At 32.1% G+C, this 23,429-nt stretch overlaps 1 protein-coding gene across 4 annotated transcripts in view; it reads right to left on the bottom strand.

The window, feature by feature from the left end:
* Positions 1-23,429, bottom strand: part of TLK1 (tousled like kinase 1) — a 161,378-nt gene that overhangs the window by 21,851 nt on the left and 116,098 nt on the right. For all 4 annotated transcript variants that reach the window (XM_051986183.1, XM_051986184.1, XM_051986186.1 and 1 more), the window contains 2 exons: positions 20,155-20,343; positions 8,419-8,485 (listed from right to left, as the gene is read on the bottom strand). In XM_051986183.1, the coding sequence (XP_051842143.1) occupies positions 8,419-8,485; positions 20,155-20,343 (256 nt within the window). The remainder of the gene's footprint in view (positions 1-8,418; positions 8,486-20,154; positions 20,344-23,429) is intronic.

The raw sequence follows: 23,429 nt of genomic DNA, 5'->3' as shown, positions 1-23,429 counted from the left end.
TAAAACTATCTTAAGCCTTCTCCTGCTACTGTAGTAAAACTTTCCAAATCCACACCATAAAACCAGTGGTTGTAAGTATTTAGGACCATTAAAAAAATCAAAACAATAAGACTAGTATTCTTTGATTACCTACTAAGTTAATTATTAAGGAGCTCAAAAAAAAAGGAAAAAAAGAGAAAATAGAAATGTTAACTTTAGAACATTTTTTGTTCTCCATGGGAGATTACAATGAATAATTAACTGTTGATAGCAGGGCAGGATTACAAATAAATTGTATGATGAGTTTTTTTTTTTAAATGGAATACAGTATTCTGATACAAGGCAACATTTTTTTTTTTTTTTTTTTTGCACCTATAGATCCTTAGCATGGTGCTCAAAACACAAAAGCTGGGAAACAATCTATCTCTTTCAACACTTCTTTTCCATTACCTACCTTAAGCCTATCCTTCAAACTCCAAACTCAAATGGAAAGAATTGCTATTCCTCAAATACTGCCCCCACTCCAATACCTCTGTGTCCTTGTATTTCTAGATGGTTACATTTCTTTTGTAAGTGCCCTCATCTATCCTGAACACACAAAAATTCAACTTGGACATAAAACAAAGATAAGACTATTGATCTATTCAACTTAAACTAATGTACAGTTTCAATAGGGTTGAATAACAAAGAAAAAGGAAAATAAAAGGCTCATTTTCTAAGTAATTTCCTAAACCTTTTTTCTTTCTTCCTGGTTTTCCTTTTCTTCTGTGTTTCTTCTCTCCTTCATGTCTAATGTCTTTTTAGAGACCAAAATATCACACAAAGCAAAATTCATATTTTAAAAGACCTAAATGAAAACTGGTAATATATTGATGATGCAGAGTAGATTTTGACTGAGGATTATCACCCTCCAAAGAAGCAAAAAGAAGCACTTCAGTAATTAGCCAAATTAAATTGCAAAGAAAATTTTTTAAAAATTTCTAATTTTAAATATATTCTTGATAACATAAAATTAGCTACTATATAACAGAATAGACATTCCTTAACGTTTGGAGATGTCATCATTATCTGGAAAGTTTAAGCATACGTTACCTTAAAACAGCTCTGGCATATGTGCAAAGGCATAGCACCTAGCATGGTGTTTCTCTTTTTTTTTTTTCCCCCTCCCTTCTTGTTTTTTATCACCCTAATCACCATCCTTTCCTAACAGTCTGGTTCTGTGGATCTTTTAAGAATCTTGTCATTTCTACTTCTGTACATAGTTTAAGAATTCTTACAAAAGATATATATATTTTTTTAGTACAGGAAGATGATACTAATGACTCATCATCTTTAATTAGGCTATATAATTGTGTGATTATTTCCTGTAGTGGTGATATATTTTAACTACTCACACTCTCTCATTCAGTTTCCCTTATGACCAATTTGTAAGACAACCTACAGTCAAAGACCTCATTTTACCCTGTATAAAACATAGCTGATTAGACTTAACCACCAAATTTGAACTAATTTGTACTATGCTTTGCTGAGTTGAATTACTTACACTATCACCAAAAATCCAGAAAGAAAATATTCACTAGTACAGAGTTGGCATAAGGTATGAATTTACGTAACTTCATGGGCATAGGGAAGCCTAAGATGATAAAAATCCACAAATACAGATTAACACCATTTCTGCCACTGAATTTTAGCTGCTTAGAGCATTCAGAGATTAACTGACTTGATATGGGTCACAGCTAGTCTGTGTCAAAAGCAAAACTTGAACCCAGGACTTTTTAATTCCAAGGTTAGTTCTCTAGATTCACCATTCAACACTGCCTAAGTATCTTTATAGATAAGTAGAAACATTTGGGTTGAGCTGTTTAGAAAATAACTGGATTGCTCTGTAACACTAGGTATGAGATGATGTTTTGGTTTTTTTTTTTAATTCTTTTTTTAAAAAGAATTCTGCTATTACCTAAAGCAAACAATGAAAAATTCAAAACATTCAAAAGTGACTGTGGATTTATATTTAATAAGAACAAGAAGCAGAATATGGATATACTAAATTCATGTTCTTCAATAGATGACACCTAAAAGGGCTACTATAAGGGAAATGTTTATAAACATTATTGAATTCTAGCACTGACAGTTCTATATTCTCCATATTTATAACATCTTCATAAGATGTGATTCTCATACTTAAGTAAGCAAATGGACATAATCTTAAAATCCATACCATTTCTTGGCAATTTTATAATATGCCAATGAACCCAAATGAACTACTTCCTCTTTCCCACTGCAGGAAATCAGGATGGGACACAATACTGTTCAAAGGTAACATAGCTTAACAATATATTTAACTTGGTTATATACAGAACTGAAAGGAACCCTTTTTTTTTAGTACTTTCTCTCCTGATACCTTTGTGATAACTATTTGGTGATATCTTATTATATTTTATAGACATAATATATTTGCCTTTGTCCAAAGAGATAACTCCTGAAAAATTTCTTTTGAATGATTAAAATAAAAACTGAAAGAACAAGTTTGAGGAACCAGTCTCATATGGGGTTTTCTAGCTATGTCACTAAAATATTTATATATGTTATATTTCAAATTTAACCGACAACAAATGGTACCCATAAATTCTTGGTATTTGTCATAAGGGATGGATGAATTAAGATAGCAGAGCTGCTCTTGAAAAGGAGACCAAAAAGGAGGTCAAACTTCAGTATTAATTAATTGGTGGTCATTCACCTAAAATCAGTGCCCTGTTATATTCCAATGTTCAAAAGGTTGCAGAAATCCCGTGTCTTCCATCTCAACTAGTTGAATGATCCACTGTGAAGGAGTGAGAAAAGGGCTGTTCTTGGTCTTGACCTGTAAAAATTTCATCATGGAGGATTAATACTGATGCTGATGCTGCCTGTGACTGGTTCAGTTTTTCTCTGCAGATGGCCAATATCGGTCAGAAAACAGGATTTCTGTGGCAGTGCTGACTGAAGGGCAGGGCTGTTGCTATACTTTTATCTCTTCAGAACGGAGGCACAAGGAGAGGTGAATGCCACATCACAAGGAGCAAAGGAGAGAGAGAGAGAGAAATGGTGTCAGGTGGCATGTTGGATGGGATTTGTGTTTTAGTAGACTGAAGAGACTGTAAATAGTTTGGCCCTCTGACTCCATCTCTGCAAAGGTACTTTTTGTGTTGCTGATGATGATCCTTGACCAATCCAACACCCATTAACATTCATTTACATTTTTCCGAATTTCCTGAATTTATATTTGAGGATTATAAATCAAACCTCCATGTTTCTCAAAATATACAGGAGAAATTTTTTTAAAATTCCTATTACAAGATGTATCACATCTTAAACTTCACTAAAGTTTTTAGCTTTCTATGTACACCATTTCTCCTTATTAACTTTATAAGCTAAATATCCTTTACATAAAAAATCCACAAGGCTAGAGATTTGTGTACATCATAAAATCCTTCTATATGTCATTTACAGCATCAACTTGTGAACAGCAGGAGGAAGACACAAACAAAGGTTCTCCCAATTATAAAAACTATCAGTCAAAGGATGTTGCCTCTGAATGGCAAATGTTTTGACAACAGGGAGAATGTTACAGGAATGATGGCAGCTAACGTTTTTAATTTCACTAATCTTTCTTGTAAAGTACAGAACCTTTAAATAGTACTTGTCAACAAAGTTTTCAAAACTACAAAATAAAATATGGACTACAAAGGTAACCTGAAAAAATATCTCTATTTCTAAACTTAACATTTCCTTATTCCTAGAATTTATCTACCCTAAGAATCAATATAAAATAACCTGATAAAAAATAATTTTGCACGTTTACTAAAATCCAGTGGTTCTACATGGAAGCACCAGCTATACAAAATGGGAAAGAGCTGGCAGTTTTTCCTAAGAGGAAAAATTGGCCAAGGGAAATGCAATAATTTCCTTTGCAAACACAAGCTAAAATTTTAATACATGATATTTGAGGGGGAAGTTGTATATGTACATTACTGATAAATTGAATTTGACTTGCTGAAGTAAAAAAAAAATTATTTTTCCTAATTAAAGGAGTTTTAGATATATTAGTTTGCACTTTCTCCCCACATCATCTGATTTGTTGGTTTGATATAGGGAGTTCTTTATAAGAAGCTTAAAAATAAATTTTAAATTAGTTTTGAGAAAATTACAGCACTTCGTTAGGAATATCTGTCTCTTGAGCTGACCTTTATAAAAATAAATATGGAGTGAAAATCAACTAATACCCTAGCAAATTACGGAATTACTTTAACTAATGCAACACCCACAAAAGTAACTACCAAAGAACACACTTTAGAAGTACAATACAATTAACTTAAAATGACTCTCTTTTATTTAATTGCCACAAAAGTTAAATGGTTTACTAAAAGGCTTAAGGCAAAGCAAACTCTTTCTACTACTTAGAGACAAGAAAAATATAAGATGAATTTGCTTCTCTAAAATTAAAAGCCAAACTCACTGAATCTTTGAAATAACAGAAGTCTAATTTGCCTGACTACTATAGTTACTCATATACAATACTGTTAGAAACTCATTTATACCCAAAAGTGACAATAGACAAATGATTTTCCTAAACACTAACAAAATATAAGAGCTCTCAATTCAACAAATTCTTTCAGCATTGGCCAGAAAGCACAAAAGTAGGATTGTTCCTTTTATAAGGAACAGGTAGAAACTTTCTTAAATTTGCTCAGCAACAACTGTTTTGGTTATCCTGTTGTTATTTATTCTCTATTCTAGAGAGTTGAAGATTAATAATTCAACTGAATAAACATAATACATGTTGTTTCTTCTTTAGTTTCCATCACACGTTAAAATGCATCACACAACAAAATAACCGTGTAAAGAACAATTAAATAGAACTTCCATTATTTTTGTTCATAAATTTACATATAACCCAGTACCATATTATTTGTCATATACTTCCGCAGGCATTTATTTCTCACTATTGCCAAAATCCCAACCAAATCATTTTGTTCAATTGCTGACATCCTTTATCAGTCAGGAAATTAGTCGTTTTTCTCAAACTACAACAATGTTTATGAATCAAGAAAACAAGTTCTTCAATTTAACTTGGTAGCTGATATATTCTTGATGATGCAAAAATATACTAGACTCTATTCATTCTTAAAGTAGAGTTGGGAACCTGAAAACCAATGGTAGTAGAATCCAGTGTATTTCACAACACCCAAAAGGTCACAATTCATATTAAGTCCATGGCAGAATTTGTGAAAGCGCAAGTAAAATATCAAATGTATTCAAGTCTAACAAATGCAGGAGCAGGGTAACTTTACATAGTAATGAAGCATCTTCTGGACTCAAGTTAACAGTGCAATAGAGATAGAATACTGGACTTGGAACCAGGTGGGTCTGAGTTCAAATCCAGTGTTAGACACTTAATGTGTGATCTTGGGCAAGTTTATAACCTGATTCAATTTTCCCAAATGTAAGATCACAATAGCATCTACCTACCTACCTACCTACCTCAGAGGGCTGTTATAAGGATCAAATGAGAAAATAAATTAGCGTATTACCTGGCACAAAAAAGCTTAATAAATGCTTATTTCTTTTTCATTCCCCTTCCTTCTGAATTCCATTTTTATTCTAAGTGAACAATTGTCTTAAGATATCCAAAAGAGAGTAAGACTTCCTAATTACCTTTTTTAAAAACACACGATTAAATGATGTTTCATAATTCAAATGCAAAACCACAGTAAACCAAGAGAGCAGATGTCTACTTCTATTTCAAGGTGACACTGCCAATGACATTTGGGTTACCATCATCTCTCTTACATTTCTTAATGAATCTTTTGGGAACACACCCACAGTCCAAAGTCTATCAAACTTAATATCAGAGAATCATCAATCCAGAGATGGAAGGGACTAGAGAGATAATCTAGTCCTATTCCTTCATTTTTGTAGCTAAAACATCCATAGATTTAACAATTCATTCATAGTCACACAAATAACATGCTACAGAGTCAAGATATGGATCCAAATTGCTTGGCACATGGTGATTTTTCAAATGTCAAGAACACTGGGGTATGTTTCAAGGTTATAATTTCTTCTATCCTCCCTAAATAATAGCTCCAGGACAGAGAGAAAAGAATACAAATATTTAAGTTAGGGTAGGTAAGGAGGAAGAAGAGTTATAACTATGAAGCTGTTACTGTCAATTTAGTGAGTATGTTCCAGGTCAAAGAGAAAAAAGAAAATTGATCATAAACGGTACAAAGATAAGAGAATGAATAGACAAAGAGATATAAAAACGGAAAGGGTAAATAATAGGAATTAAAAGAAAAGGACACTGCTTTTTATACTGTTTACAACTATATCTCTTTTTAAAAAAGTGTTACTTTACCGCTATCTATGAATCAAATACTATGAATGCTAAGAGAAGCTCACTATTTAAAAGCTTTGCCACAGAGGCTTTTGAAAAAAACAAAGAATTTCACTGTATTAAAATTAGCCAGTCCCTAATTTATCTGCCACACAAATTCAGGCTTTCACATAAGAGGTTTTCCTAAAGATTCACATATACATAACGTATTGTCTAGTCTCTAGAAACAGAGATTTTAAACCATTCTATTTTATATAGAAATAAGAGTCAGAAAAAGCTTTACTGTACTGAAGACAAAAAAGTCCCTATGATCTTATGCTGAACATAATGTAAAGCAGAGATACAAAGAATAATTCACTTTTAATAATGATATAAATGTTGTACATTCAATGTCTAAATGCCAAAATGAGACCTCTCGTTAGGCTAGAAGGTATTGGACAAACAAACCTTTTAGGCACTTTTGGTTGTTGGACAAGGGGAACAGTAAGAACAAGACAATATTGGAAGGAGAAGGGGACAGATTTAGATATTGTTGGAAGATTTTATTAAGAATAATTATGATTTAAAAAGAAGAGAGTAAAGTAGCAGTAACACTAAATAGGTATAGAGTTTCTATGTAGAATTAAATGAAAAACTCAGGTTATATCAAGGTTAGAGGCCAAAGCATGTCTTGGATCAAGAATTCAAAGTTTCATTAAAGTTATAATACAAATAGAGGTCATTATTCTAACAATGTACATTATTATGAGATATCCTAAACTATTATTTGATAGACAATTTTTTGAGAGTTGGTAGGGACTAAGTATTTTATTATCCTCTGGCCCACTTGCTGAAAAAGAGTACAGTAAAACTATGTACACATATATAATAAGAGAAACCTGAATACTGCCTCAAACTTTTACCTAAAAATAAAATCTGTCAATATACATTTCTCTCCCATCTTCCCCAACAAACACCTTCCCTCACATCATATAGAGGAGAGGTCAACATTCTGGAAAATGTAATAATATATAATTAAAAACAAAATTAGGAACATTGCTCGAAAGATCATAATTTCTCTCCCATATTACACTTGTGTAACTAGAATATATTTGATACTGAGGTTTTAAAATACAAAATAAGGACTTTATAGAAAGGGGGAAAAAAGATGTCTCTCCATTTTAGGGTTTAGGACAAAGCTAGGGAGTAAGTAAATAAACAAGTCTGAATTTTAAATGACACATAAAAATGAGGTTGATTCAGTGGTTTCCATGTGTTATGGTTCAGTAAAGATGATGGCAAGGTTTTTCTACTTCCTTTTTTACAATCTTGTCAGCACATCTTTTGAAATTACATAAATACAAAAGGAAGATGAAAGGGAAATATTTTAAAGAAATACAAAATATTCATTATTTAGGAAAAAACTCATTTTTTCCCAACAGATTGAAGTAGGAATAAGTTAATGAAACACAAACAGTAATGCAAAATCAAAACCAGGATATTGATAATGGATAGCTTTACAAATGAATACAAATCAAATTTTAAAACATCAAAAGTTTTTTTTTTTACACAATAATGCTCCTTATTACTTTATAATTCAAATTATTTCACTAATCAAATTTTAAAATATTTGTGAAAAAAATTTAAAACACGTATACAATAGTTTGAAAACCCTAGATTATTACAAAAGCATTGGAAATATTCATAATTTATTATAAAACAGTGATACAGGAGCAATATGGAATTTTACTGCTGTAATTATAACATACAACATATTTTGTAAAAAAAAAAAAAATTCAAGTCTGAAGAATTTAAACTTAGTCTAGAAGTATTTTTAACCAAGCAATAACTATTATTCTGCTATGTGCATAAATTATATTAACTTTTCATGTGCTCAAAGTTTTATATTTAAAAAAAAAAACAAACCCAAAACTAAGCTGTTTCCTATGGCCCTTCATTGACTCTTTTCATCTCTTATCTTCACTGTTTCTCCCACTTTTAATTCCTTCGATAAGACTTCCCAGTTCCAACTCCCACAACTTCCTTAATTAAACTAAAAACCCCAATTCACCAAGTCCACATACCTTTTTGAGATGTCCTAGTCTAAGTTTGAAAATTTCTTCTTGTTCATGGTACTCTGCTAAAGTCAGCCTGCCAAAACAATAAAACAGTAATCCTACAAATTAAGATTATATATTTTAAAAGGTGAGCCACCAAATATCAAAAACATTTTTGTGCAAAACATTTATGATTAACAACTGATCAAAATGAGAATCTAGATGGAAATATTAGTTGTATTTAAGTCTAACATATGCAATAAATTATTAAACCATCCAAAATATATGTATATAACATAGACAATTTAAGAAATTTCTACATCACTTACTTTAGACAGTGGTTTTTCAAGGGAAAAAATTATAAAAAAAGTAACATTTCAGGAAAAACCTGTTTTCACTGCTGTTAAAGTGTAACAAAATGCTTCTTAGTTATGAAAATTTGGTCATAAATTTTCAAATGCAATGCAATGAATAAATGCAAAACAATGAATTAAAATATATTAAATTACACACACATACACATTTTTATTAAATATTTATTTAGGGAAAAATTAGACCTGTGATTTCATTAATATAATAATTTCTCAAATTAGCAAATTCCCTCTATCACTATAGATAAGTACTGGCTCCAAAACTTAAGACTTAGAGATTTGTTTCTTAGAGCAATGTGAGAGTATGTGATTTTCCCAGGATGACAGAGCTAATATATATCAGAGGTATAACTTAAATTCTTCCCGCCTCAGAAGCAGGCTTTCTATTCCCTACATATTTTCAATTTTGCATGTAATTTACAAATGTTTTATTGGCTGTATAATTCATTTAAGTTTCTGATAATCTGAAAACATTATAAAGCAGATAACTATTTTAACAAACTAAATGAATTCTAAGCTTCCTAAAGAAAAAAGTCAAGACAAGGAACATCAGCACTGAAAACTTCCATATTTATTTATCATACTAGATATGGCATGTTTTAATTGTTCACAATATTCAGAGAATTAAGTAAAATGGCATTCTATTGTCACATACACAGGCTATACTAATTTATCTATATTCATGAGCCTCTACAGCATAAACTTACTGCAACTATTTCTTTTTAAATCATATTCCTTGTTGGAGGGGATTTGGGAAAACAGGGACACTGATACACTGTTGGTGGAATTGTGAACACATCCAGCCATTCTGGAGAGCAATTTGGAACTATGCTCAAAAAGTTATCAAACTGTGCATACCCTTTGATCCAGCAGTGTTTCTAGTGGGCTTATACCTCAAAGAGATACTAAAGAAGGGAAAGGGACCTGTATGTGCCAAAATGTTTGTGGCAGCCCTGTTTGTAATGGCTAGAAACTGGAAAATGAATGGATGCCCATCAATTGGAGAATGGCTGGGTAAATTGTGGTATATGAATGTTATGGAATATTATTGTTCTATAAGAAATGACCAGCAGGATGAATACAGAGAGGACTGGCAAGACTTACATGAACTGATGCTAAGTGAAATGAGCAGAACCAGGAGATCATTATATACCTCAACAACGATACTGTTTGAGGATGTATTCTGATGGAAGTGGATCGCTTTGATAAAGAGAGCTAATTCAGTTTCAATTGATCAAGGATGGACAGAAGAAGCTACACCCAAAGAAAGAACACTGGGAAATGAATATAAACTGCTTGCATTTTTGTGTTTCTTCCCGGGTTATTTATACCTTTTGAATCCAATTCTCCCTGTGCAACAAGAGAACTTTGGTTCTGCACACATATATTGTATCTAGGATATACGGTGATATATTCAACATGTATAGGACTGCTTACCATCTGGGGGAGGGGGTGAAGGGAGGGAGCGGAAAAGTCATAACAAAAGTGAGTGCAAGAGATAATGTAAAAAAATACCCTGGCATGGGTTCTGTCAATAAAAAATTATTAAATTAAAATAAATAATCATATTCCTAGAAAAGTCAATTCTAATGAAGTATAGAAAAAGAAAGCTCTACTACTCCCCACCAACCATTTTATTAATTGGCAGCAAAGCCAACATTAACAACTATTTGTATCTATCATCCATCACAACAAACACACAAAAATATTTTCACAGAAAACCGTGGGTAACTGACTTGTTTTAGCATTCAGTAGGAGATAAAGCAATAAGCAAATACACAATTGTGTCATAAAAAGAGAATGATATCTGAAAACAAACTTTTTTATACTTAAATTCATTCATAAGAAAGATGCTTTTCCTGGCATTATTTGTGATAAGACAAATGCACTATTTATTGATGTTTTTAATGTAAGTATACAAACTGTAGTCCATTTTTAAAAAAATTATTTTCTTATATCATATTTCTAAAACTGTTATTTACTTACAAAGATCTGCGTAAGCGAAACTATTTGATTTCAACATTTTTCATGTGTGAAAATGTAATGATGATAATCATGTTAGGGTCTTTTACTTTCTAATTAATAAAAAGGAAACTTGATGACATTATGCCAAACTACCAACCTTTGGTTATTCAAGAACAATTATTATTTTCTGTTAGGGAAAGTTTTGTTCTAAAGGACTAAAAGGATTTTTGTCCCAAATATGTATCCCAAAATATGTATATCTTTACAATTAAACCTTATCAATTCAAAATAACTGAGGGGTGCAGAGAAAGTCAATCTGAATGAATAATTAAGATTTTTTCTATAGTTTTATTATGTATGATAATTAAAACCAAAGTGCTATAAATGACAATTTATAAATGACTTCTAATCAGCTAATTGTGTTATTTAGTGTCTTATTAATGCTATAGTAGTAAGACATTTACCTGTAGTGGTCTTAGACTCACTTTACATGAAACATTCACCAATAATTTTAATGGGAAAGTATAGCAAAAATTTTCTGGGTCCAAGTTATCACAAATTCTGATTTGTGTGATATGAATTAAAAATGTTTAACACATACACACAAACATATATTTTACTATTTATGAGTAATTTCCTTAATTTAATAACACCAGACTAATTTTTTCCTTACATAGCCATAAATGAAAACAAATGATATAATATCAACGATAAGGAAAAAATGAAGTCTTTAAAATTTTATTAATACAAATATTAAAATCAAAGACAGGCCAAGTTTTTCAAATCTTTTAAAAATGGATCATAATTATAAAATCTGTTTAAAAAATCACTTTATTTACTAGTATAAAAGCCAGATCTAAAACTTATATTCTATAACATATAAGCTTTTAAATGATTAAAATGATAAGGATTGGATTCTTTAATAAAAACTATTAGTTTAATGCAAATGTGGAATAAATTCTACTAGAATTAACTAGACACACACACACACAAACACACACACACACACACACACACACACGTATGGATTATATATGTATTTCTACAAGAAACCACAATTCTAAGTGAATTTGAAGAACAGAATTTTGAGCTTATATTAAGTGACAGACCTAAAACCTCAAACCTCAAGCTTAAGAAACTTTAATCTGTAATACACACTGTAGATTATTGGTATTTATTCATAGGATTCTGCTATTGGCTTACTCCCACCATTACAGAAGCAAAAAGGAAAAAAAAAAAAAAAGCTAACATTTTATAGAGCACTTAATATGTGGAAGGGATTGTAATAATTTTTTTTTTGGGGGGGGAAAGATGTGTGTGGTAATTTAATCACTGTATTAATAAGGCCAACAGGTTATTTAAAAGGATGACCATTTGTCCATCTCTTTTAGACGAAAGACAAACAATTCATCAAGGATTTCTTAGGACTTCTGAGGGGAAACAATGTGAAAGAAAAAATAAAAAATGGATGCTACTTAATAAAAATCAAAGGGCATGCTAAGTTCTTTTAAAAAGTGATAACATTTTAACTTAAAAGTTAAAGTTAACTTAAAAAAAAGTTAAATTTTTAAGAAAAATAGAAATGGATGTCCTATACAGGTATATTTTAAAGAAAAGAAAATCAACAATGAAGAAGTCCTGAATAATCACACAAAAGAGAACAGAAATGTTATGATACTCTTAACTTCTTACAACTATGATGCTTACAGTTAGAAGCTGGCCACAGAAGTGCCAGAACTCCAACCTCTCTCCTCACCTTTCTTTTCAAATTAACTTTTATGAGAATTATTTTTTCTTTTAGTATATCTCAGACTTTAAGATACAAAGCAGAAAAAAAGATTTATTGATTGGAATTCTTATTATAGACAGCTTTGAAAACATAACTATTGTATGAAGGACATATATAAATATTAAACCAGATCTTTTAAAATGAATAGTCAAATTCAAGTTATCTCAATAAAATATGAGGTAATATAGAGATTAATAAAATCCTGGAATCAACATAAAATCTGTATTTTCTTCATGACCCACTTGGCTTAAACCTTAGTCCCAATTTCCTAGATTGCCTTCTTCATGGTAAAACTGTGAAAGTTATAAGTATTAAATTTAAGTCTTCGATTTTGAATAATGTTCCAGAATTAAGCCTGAACACATCCGTTAGTTGATTGTTGTCCTTCAACTTCAAAACGATGCCTCTATATGTTGAAGTCAAATTATAGAATGCCCGACTATGGCTGATCAGACCATACAAATTTGGAATGCACAAATTCACATAGTTCATGTTCACATGTGCATATAGGCACAAATAGCCTATGTGAACAACTGGGGTGAATTTTTTTAAATTTTCACACCTTGTGTTTCTTTTGAGCTACTTCAAATCTGCTTTGCTTATAAAGCAGAGCATCATCTCTGATGAGGGCACAGCACACTGAGAAGTCCTATACCAGTTCTTCCAATGTCATAAATCAAGTCTAAAGCAAATCCAAACACCTAAGTTGCTTATAATAATAATAATAATAAATAAATAAAAATAATAATAATAAAGATATAGATAGAATTGCTTTCAAAATTCAAAAAAGAGATGGAAGAAGAAAAGATATTTTAGGAATCTAATCAATCTGGCCTCTGAGCTTATCATTTTCTCCAAGTTGTCAAAAACTGCCAAATTTAATGGCCTCTTCTTGATCCTTCCTTATCTTTCTTGATCTCTCTTCAGTATTTGACACTTTTCTTCTCTATTCTCTTTGGGTTTTCTTCATTTTCTTTTTACCTATCTGAGCAATCCTTTCAATTCTCTCTCCTGATGAATCTTCATCTATATATCATGTTCACTAATTGTACGTGATTTCAGGAATCTGTCTTCTCCTTTTCCTTTGTTCTATCTTCCATAGTGATCAATCAGCTCCTATAATGCTCTATGCAATCTCTATGCAACGATTCACAGATCTATATATCCAGCTCTAGTTTTTTTTTCTGAGTTATCAGTTTCTATATCATCTTTTTCGACATTTCAAAATGGATGTCCTATATAGGTAAAGTCAACAAGTTCAAAACCAAATTTATTACCCACCCCCACAACCCATATCTCTTCCAAACTTTCTATTACTGCCATCATCAGTTATTATTTTTAACTCTTTTATTCATTTCATGTCAGTTAACAAATTTTTAACTTCTTTCTCTATACATTTCTCAATTTTATCCCTCTTTTCATCAAATAATTACCACCTGGAAAAGAAGGACAAAGACCTCAGCACTTCTTGTCTAGATTACTGTAATACCCTTCTAATTGCCCACTCCAAATTCACTGTTCATACAGCTGCCAAAATAATTCCCCCTAAAGTATAGACCTAACCATGTCACATAACTAATTCAATAAATTTCAGTGCCTTTCTATTATACTCAGAAACAAACATTTTACACACACATACAATTAAACCTTTTCACTACATGGTCCCTCCTCTTCATGCTCTCTACAATCTAAACATACTGGTCTGTATACCATTCCATGAAAAAGACCTTCCCTTTCTCCAATAGAGTTCTTTTGCTTTGGCTATGCTGACTTCCTAGAAGGCTTTCCCTCCCAATTTCTTAGGGAGGCTTAGAATCTTTGGCTTCCTCTGAAATTCAGTTCAAAGAAGGTATTATATGACCTTTCCTGATCTCCCCAGATGCTAGTGCCAGGACCTCCAAGATTATCTTACAGCTGTTCTGCGTGTCACCTCAACATTATATATAATGTTGTCTCTGTTATTTTGATATTAACTCCTGGAGGGAAAGGAATGTATTTGCTTTTCCTTTACATTTATAGCACAGTGCTTAGCACATATAAGTGCTAAATAGCTGATAATGGATTAATTTTATTTAAAAAAAAATCTTACTAATGTCTAAGGTCACATGGTTTCCTTCTCATTCTTTCCACATCTAGTATATAAAATAGATGCCTAACCAAGGGTTGACTGAATTGAGCATCTCTGACATCATCTCTTTTTTTGGGTACTACTCTCTTCTAACACACTAAATAGCAAAAGAAATAAGAAAAAGTTTCAGAGAAAACATCATTCCACCACAGCACCTCGTCTGGTATACTATGAACACAGACTTACTGATTTGGTATTGCTATCTATCTCTATGTCATCATCTGTATCAGGGGTGGTCTATTATAAAGAAATTCAGTAAATATTCTTCTCTACAATTCCAGTGGATAATTACAGAATCTTAAAGAATATATAGAACTTTAAATGTCATGTCGATTAACTTGTATCTATACAAAAGTCCCTTATTAGCACTTTTAAAAGTGATCAGTTAGTCTATACTTAAAGAGCTCCAATAATGGGACACCAGAAACCAGTAAAAGGGTAAAGAGATGATGGCAATTATGATTATAAAGTATCCAGGATTGGAGATACTATTACCTATCATTTCTATTTTGTATCTCAAGTCCCATAGCTTGTCTGTAGCCCTTTTGCTCTCAGCTTATTCAAATTATTCAAATTGCTAACTTCCCCCCTAAGACTAGCTAGGTAGGTAGGCAATACAATGGGTAAAGAATTAGGCATGGAAATCAGGCAGAGCTGATTTCAAATCTTACCTTAGGTTCCTTAATAACTATATGATCCTAGGCAAGTTACTGGAGCTCTGTCAGCCTCCATTTCTTCAACTATAAAATGGAGATGATAGCATCTACTTCTTAGGACTGTTATAAGGATTTAAATGAGATAATAATGGTAAAACAGTTTGTAAACTGTAAAAATGTGAAACAGGACTGGCATACAGTAGGTGTCTACAAAATGCTTGCTCCTTTCACTTCCCATCATGAATTCTCAATCCAACATATATAGGTTTATAGAGGTAACCCATGTACTTGTGTGGCCTTTGGAACCTAAAAAGAACCAAAATTGATGAATCCAGACAGTTGTGTATAATGAAAGTGTCACAGATGTTGCCTAAGAATACAGATTAGGGAAAGAGAAGCACAGTCTACCTGGCTCTCTCTCTTGGATATGATTGCTGTTTTCCTGTATGTTCAATTCCTACAATCTCCAATCACCCAAATCCATTCTAATGTTCTAATGCCATTGCCTCTCACACCTGATTCCCTGTTGGCATGAATATGCTTAGGGAAAAAGTCATCATTCCTTTCTATCCCAAAGGAGGATCATTCTGAGAGCCATAAGAGACAAAAAATACAAATGTAAGAAATAGGTAAACATATGCAAAACTCATAGTAACCTAGCGCACTACTGAGAAAATTTAGTCCATTCCCCTCCCCCCCAACTCACAGATGAACTATACTCCCACCTGTTAAATCTTATTTTTAAAAATCACTACCGAAAGAGGCTAATGAAGGTCTAGGAATAATGCATTAAAATGATTCTCAAGCTTGAAAGACAATTTTTCTTGTGTCCAAATATCTCTTACATGTAAAACTATATTTTCTAGTTGCACCAAAGTGAGTTAAAACTTGAAAAAAAACAGTCTTTCTAAAACAGGAGATTACTACCTGAAACAATCTAAAAACATTTAAGAGAATATCAAAATTTCCCTAGCTATTAAAATCAGATTAGAGTTTCTTCATGCAAAAGAAGCTACAGGTTCATAATTTATGATAGCAAATGCTCTGAAGTAATCCAGAGCTTTATTTCCAATTTACCAATTCAAACAAATTATTGAAATATATATTTCTAAGTTTCAATATTAATAAAGCATTAGTCAATCTCTGAATTGTTCCGATCCTTTTGGAAAAAAATTTCAAATTATTTAAACAAAGCCACTTACATTGCCACAAACTTTGATCCCAAAAATTTCACTACTGGGCATGTATACCATGTATATGTAAAAGATAAAGTAAGGGAAAAATATATACTAAAATATTAGTATTTTAAAACATTATCTGTTTTTGTTATAAAGACAAAAACAAAGTAGATCCTATTACTAAAGAGTGACTGAATAAATTCTGGCATTTGAATATTAATGCACTGAAATAAGACAAATATAAACAATTCAGAAAAACATGATATGGTAATAGCAATATGTTAAATTCCTAAGCCTACTTTTTCTTTAAAAATATTGAAAACAGCAGTCAAGGTTTAATTGACTCAAAAGACTTAAGGGTTTTGATTTAAGCTTCCTGGTAGCCTAGATACAAAAACCCCAAGGCATGAGGAATGAGCAGTATGTCCCCTCAGGCTTTTAACTGCAGGGCCATCATGGACAAACATAAGGTCAAGAAAGCTGTCTATGCCTTACTATCAATATTGTATGATTGTTAAATGCTTTCCCTCTACTACGCTAAATAATGCCTAAGTTATTAGATTGGACTGACTCAGGCCTGGTATTTTATAAATTACCAAATATTTCAGAGTATCTCAATTTATTCTAATAACTTGAATTATTAGGTTGGCCTGATTCAGGCCTGGCCTCCTATACATGGGAAGATCTATATGTATTGGTTTAAAGGAGAACAAATTACATGATTATAACAACTTAATAAAAAACATAAGGTGACAAATGAATTAAAAATGAATACAATGAATAACCCATAGAAACAGAAGATGAATATGGATGCTGAAAATGGTAGACATGGATTTAACTGCTCTGTTAATTGGTTTGGTTTGAATGTTTTTTGTTTTTTTTTGGAGGGTTGGGCAGAAGGAAGATAAATAAAAGATGACTTAAAAAAAAAAAACAACCCAGACATTAATAAGAGTTTAAAAGAAAAAATATGTTAATGTTTCAAAGTAATTTGTGGCAAAAAATGGAAATCATATATTCTATGAAGAGAACCATGGAGAAACATTTCTCTTTAGCATCCAAATGTTTCACTTAAGAACAGACAAGGGTTACAGAAGAGAGAGTGCTCCAAGAAATCATTTAAAGCTCATAATCTCATCACTCAAAAGATACCCTAGTTATATAAGATAAAGAAAATAAAAGATCAGTTTTAAAGATAATCACAACTTCTTTATATATATTTTGAGATGTAGTATGGTATAGGGGAGTGCTGAACTCTCATCCAAGAAGTTGTTCAAGTATTTCAGTCATATCTCTGACTCTCTTTTTGCCTCTATTTGGAGTTTTCCTGGCAAAGATATTGAAATGGTTTGCCACTTCCTCCTCCAGCTCGTTTTATAGATGAGGAAACTGAGGTAAATAAGGTTAAGTTCAGAGTCACACTGCTATCAATGTTAAGGCATATTTGAACTTGCTAAGATAAGACTTCCTGACTCCAGGCCTGATACTTTATCCATTATGCCATCTAACCATCCCTCAACCAAGAAGACATGGATTCAAATCCCAAGACACTCACCACACCTTCATTTTCCTAGTCACTAACATAAGGATAAGAATTGGACCTTCCCTAGTACAGCAATCCCCCAGAAAAAGAAATACCCTCTTTACGCAAAATGGCATTGTGTCTAAACTTGAAATACCAGAGAGTATAAAAGAATGGAAAATAAGCTGTTATTAGTTGTTTATATGGATTTTTATCATAAGTAGTTCTGATTATATGGTCATATTTATTTTTACTGAAGTCACTGAAAGGGGATAACTGGGAGAAAAGGGGGACAAAAAGAAGAAATCAGAGAACTTTACAATTTACTTAGAAAGTTTTTTCAGTTGGAAAAATAAAAACACAGTAACATTATTTCACAAAATGTGATTTCTAACTTATATGGGAAAGGATTTATCAAAGTTGAGGAGGGCACCACAAAAGGAGGAAGTGAAATAGAACATTAGCAACATTAGAGCCTACCCAGATGATCAAAGAAAAGTCACCTGAAAAGCAAATGGTGTGGGAGGGGAGTGAGGGGAAACTAGGATTTCAACGGGATTTTTAAAACTTTTTATGTCAAAGAACTCTTTGGCAGTTTTCCTGAAGTCTAAGACCAGATAGCAGTATCTTTTCAAAATAATGTTTTTCAATATATAAAATTAAATATATATGATTAAATTTTTGAAAATCAATTTCACAGATCCCAGGTCTACAAATAGAAAAATGATGATAATGAATTTGAGACACAAAAGGTTTGGATTTGGAGCTGTTTCAATGGCTCAAAGTGAGAGTCTCACATGAAAGAGAGCTACTATTTAATAAACAATGTGGAAGTTAAGCATAGGAATATATATATATATATGTAGGTATATATAAATTCCAAAAAAGAAACCTACAAGGGATAATTCTTTCCCAACTTTGCCAATAATAAATAGGGACAGGAAGGAATTTTGTTTCAGAAGAAGTAAAAAATTTAGAAACTTCAAGAATATAGGTTTGAAAGATGCACCGTTGGATACCTAGTAACATTCTAAAAATATAATTAGACTCTTAACCTCTGTTTACGTCAGTTTCTTCAACTGTAAGATGAGGATAACAATAGCACCAACCACTTAGAATTGCTGTGAGGATCAAAAGAAATAATAATATTTGAAAATGATTAGCATAGTGCCAGGCACATAATAAGCACACTATAAATATTAGCTAATATCATCATCATCATCATCATCATCATCAAATTTACAAAAAAAAGAAACCGGAAAAAGCTTTTGTTTGGATGGAGAATGGAAATTTAATTAAAAAAAGAAATCCAAAAAAATGGAATGTTGAGTCCCAAGTTTAATCAACAAATATTAATTCAGTGCAAGATATGTGTAAAGCATTCAATCATATTTATAATTTTTAGAAACAGACTTTCTAAGAGGCTAGATCAGTTAACTTCCTAAAGTTATGTAATTTTTATATCAAAAAGCCATAGTTACTGTAGTTGTCACAGATATTTAAAATATAAATTGCCAAATCAAGCAGAATTTTTACAGTTAACAACACATAAGTTAGTTGGTTTACTTCTAAAACTGAAGGAATCAAATCCCAGGAATTTTTAAAAATCACTTTATAAAAGCAAGTATATTAGTCTGCATCCCAGAATATGCTTCATTCTTACTATTTTTATAAAATATTTAGCAAAGTGCTTATCACCATCATCACTACTAAAATATAAAGAAAAACTTTCTCAGTGCATTAAAGAATGATGCAAAGTTTCTTATATCATAATACTCTTGTAAAAAAAAAAAAAGGTAACCAAGTATTCTCATTTGAAAAAAACAAAACAAAACACAACACATGACATGGTAAAGCCTAAATGGAATGATCAAAGGTTTAAAAAGTTCCCATTCTGAATCATACACATACTAAACGTAGAGATTTCTACTTCTTCTCTGGCTGCTAAAAGTATCCATTTTGAAACAGCTAGCAAAGCATGTTTAAAAAAAAAGTAAAGAACTTTATTACAGTTTGTTTTTGGCTCATTATTTTAGAGATAAGTTATCATTCAATGCCCTTCTTCTTAGGTATGACTGTTTTCATCCTAATTACATACACTGCCCATATGTGATTACCAGTAATGTTCAGAAAAGGAAAAGGAAACAAACTTACAGTTGTGGTAAATTAGGTCTAACAAAAGGATCATTTTCTGCTCCATTGACAGCTTTGTTTTTCCGTTGTTTTGGTTCAGAATTGGTAGAAGGTGCCTGAGAATTGTTAGTAGTCGGTGGTTTTCTCTTTGCCAGGAGTTTTCTTTGTCTTTCAATATCTTCCCTTTGCTGATTTACCCATTCTTGTTGTCTGTCAATAAAAAAATAAAAACATCACTCATCTATAGATTGATAAAATTAAAGTATGAAATGTGGCATATCAAGGCCACCCTATAAATGGAGATCATATTTGGATATAAAAATAAAGATGTGAGACCTTGAGGCATGGAGAAGTTCTGATCTCTCAGTAGTGGAAAGGTACAAAACACAGTAAGATATGCTACTCTTTGAAGTCAGAATGCTAAACAATTATTTTCTATGGCTTTTTGTTTTGTTTTGTTTTGTGATTATGGTTTTCATTTTGAACTTGTGATACTCCACTACTTGAAGCCAATGGAAATTGAACAAAGAAGGAAAGAAAGGTAACTTGACTCCATACAAAAGATAAATTGTCAGACATATAAACATTCCATTAGAAAACATCCAAACTACACTGATACATTGCTGGTGAAACTGTGAATGGATCCAAACATTTTGGAGAGCAGTTTGGAACTATGCCCAAAAGGCTATCAAAATGGGCATACCCTGTGATCCAGCAGTGTCTCTACTGGGCTCATACACCAAAAAGATCTTAAAGGAGGGGAAGGGACCCACATGTGCAAAACATGTTTGTGACAGCCCTCTTTGTAGTGGCAAAAAACTGGAAACTGAGTACATGACCATCAATTGGAGAATAGTTGAATAAATTGTGGCATATGAATGTTATAGAATATTATTGTTGTAGGAAATGACCAGCAGGATGATTTCAGAGAGGCCTGAAGAGACTTATATGAACTGATGCAAAGTGAAATGAGCAGAACCAGGAGATCATTATACACAACAATAATAAGACTGTATGATGATTAATTCTGACGGACATGGAGCTCTCCAACAATGAGATGATTCATCTCATTTTGTGCAGTACACTCATTTTGTGCACTCATCATTATGCAGTGATGAAGAGAGCCATCTACATCCATAGAGAGAACCATGAGAACAGAGGGTAGAACACAATATAGCATTCTCATTCTTTCTGTTGTTATTTGCTTGCATTTTATTTTTTTTTCTCAGTTTTTTTTTTCTTCCTTCTTGATCTGATTTTTTTCTTGTGCAACCAGATAACTATATAAATATGTATACACATATTGGATCTAACATATATTTAAACATATTTAAAATGTATTGGATTAACTGCCAGATGAGGGAGGGAATGGAGGGAAGAAGGAGAAAATTTGCAACAAAAGGTTATTCAAGGGTCAATGTTTGAAAAATCACCCATTCATATGCTTTGTAAATAAAAGGCTTTAATTTAAAAAATACTCAAAACTTTTACGTTACACCTTATTTTAACAGAAGATTAAAACTTCACCAGAGTGATTAGCATTGTTCACCACAAAGATGTAAAAAGGGCTTTACTGCTGCTTCTACTGACAGACCTCTGAAAACATTTATATCATCAAAGTAGGTACAAATGTTATTGATGATAAGATTCCTTATGGCACTGCTATGTAACTGTCCAGAGATTCCTCAAAACTGTAATGTCCATTATGTGTCTATGCACTGAGCCAAGAAAGGAAATACCAACCAGATGCCATAGTTTGAAATAAGAAACTTGGAACCCATCTTCTGAATTCACTGTTCTCTCTCTCCCTTTCAGTTTAGAAATTATAATAATGTTTTACAATTTGTACAAAACACTAAAATGTATAAAATTCTTGAGGTTCAGATAGTCATTATCTATAAAACCAAATATACCCAACTGCTGGAAAAAGTCATAAAATATTACATCTGTGAAGGGACAGTTGAAACAATTTCCTGGGTTCTATCACCCTATCTCAATATTTTACCTTTCTCACATTTTTCTAAAAACAAGGGAGACAGTGGTTATCATGGACAGCTGACAGACCTCATGCCTCTACCAAAAGGTTTAACTCTGTGTTGGTGAATGACATTGATAAAATCATGTTGCCCAGTGACTTTCCCATGATGAACAACCAAGAGAATAAATTAAGAGGAAGAAGTCAATATTCTGGGGACCTTCCTGTTTAAGAATTTTGTCTGGACAATTTCCATTTTTTCCTTCCAATTCCAAATATAACATTTAATTGTTGTGGGTTCACACTGGAGCAAACACCTTGCAGCATGTATACAGAGAGGTCTACCAATCTCAGAAGAGTAAGCCAAAGAAAATGACTGTCTCTCCCTTCAACATTATTCAAATTTCTGCCTAAAAGGTACAGAGAGGCTTTGGTATTCAATTTCATTTTCCCCCAGAAATAGCTTTATTTTACCACTGCAGATATAGTCAGCCTCAGAAACAAAAACTTCTTGTTAGGAATCACATAACTTATCATTGGTGCAGTCTTAGTTTAAAAAAAAAAAAGTTAACCAATTTGTATAAATTATTTCTACAGAATAGGATATGTGTTGCCAAGTTAAATGAAGCTCAAGTCTTAGGCTGAGGAATCAGACAAATCCAAAAGAAATTCTAGCTACTTAAAAAGAACCATTAGCTCAATGATAACCTGACAAAAGCAACAGTGCAAGCTACCCACATTAGGCAGTCAACCTCTGAAGAACTCCAGAAAAGAGTGTCCTGAGATATTCAATTAAGAAAAGAAAGTTCTCCTTGGGTTTAGAATGCCAACTCTGGGGAATAAAGTCTTATCTACATAATTCTAGTAAAAGAACTTCCCTATCTTTTCACTAAATTGGTAAAAATATGACTATTAAAGGAATAAAGTCATGGGAACCAAAATTTTAAATTAGTTCTTCTTTCAGTTTGTTTATTATAACAGAGAGCTTACAAAGGAAAAAAAGTAACAAATAAGTTTGCATAAGGACATTAACTGTTCCAGTTCCACCAAAGCCCTAGTCAAAGACTCTCTTGGGCTGATCAGGGGAATTTGTTTTGAGGTAAAGGATAGGCCAACAGGTATGTAAAATAAGAAGTTGTTGATAGTTAAATCAAAAGATCAAAGGAATTGTCCTGACCCTTCTTATACTCTAAACAAATGCTACATCCTGTTGCTTCTAACTCTTCTAAACTTGGCAACTCTTCTGTCTCTTGACAGATCCTTTCCTGTTTCCATGGCTGCCATGACAGTTTTGGCTCTCATGACTTCTTGCCTGTTTCAA

This window comes from Antechinus flavipes, chromosome 3 (assembly GCF_016432865.1).
Source record: "Antechinus flavipes isolate AdamAnt ecotype Samford, QLD, Australia chromosome 3, AdamAnt_v2, whole genome shotgun sequence".
NCBI lineage: Eukaryota > Metazoa > Chordata > Mammalia > Dasyuromorphia > Dasyuridae > Antechinus > Antechinus flavipes.
Note: the sequence above shows the minus strand (reverse complement) of the source record. Positions and strands in the feature narration are given on the sequence as shown.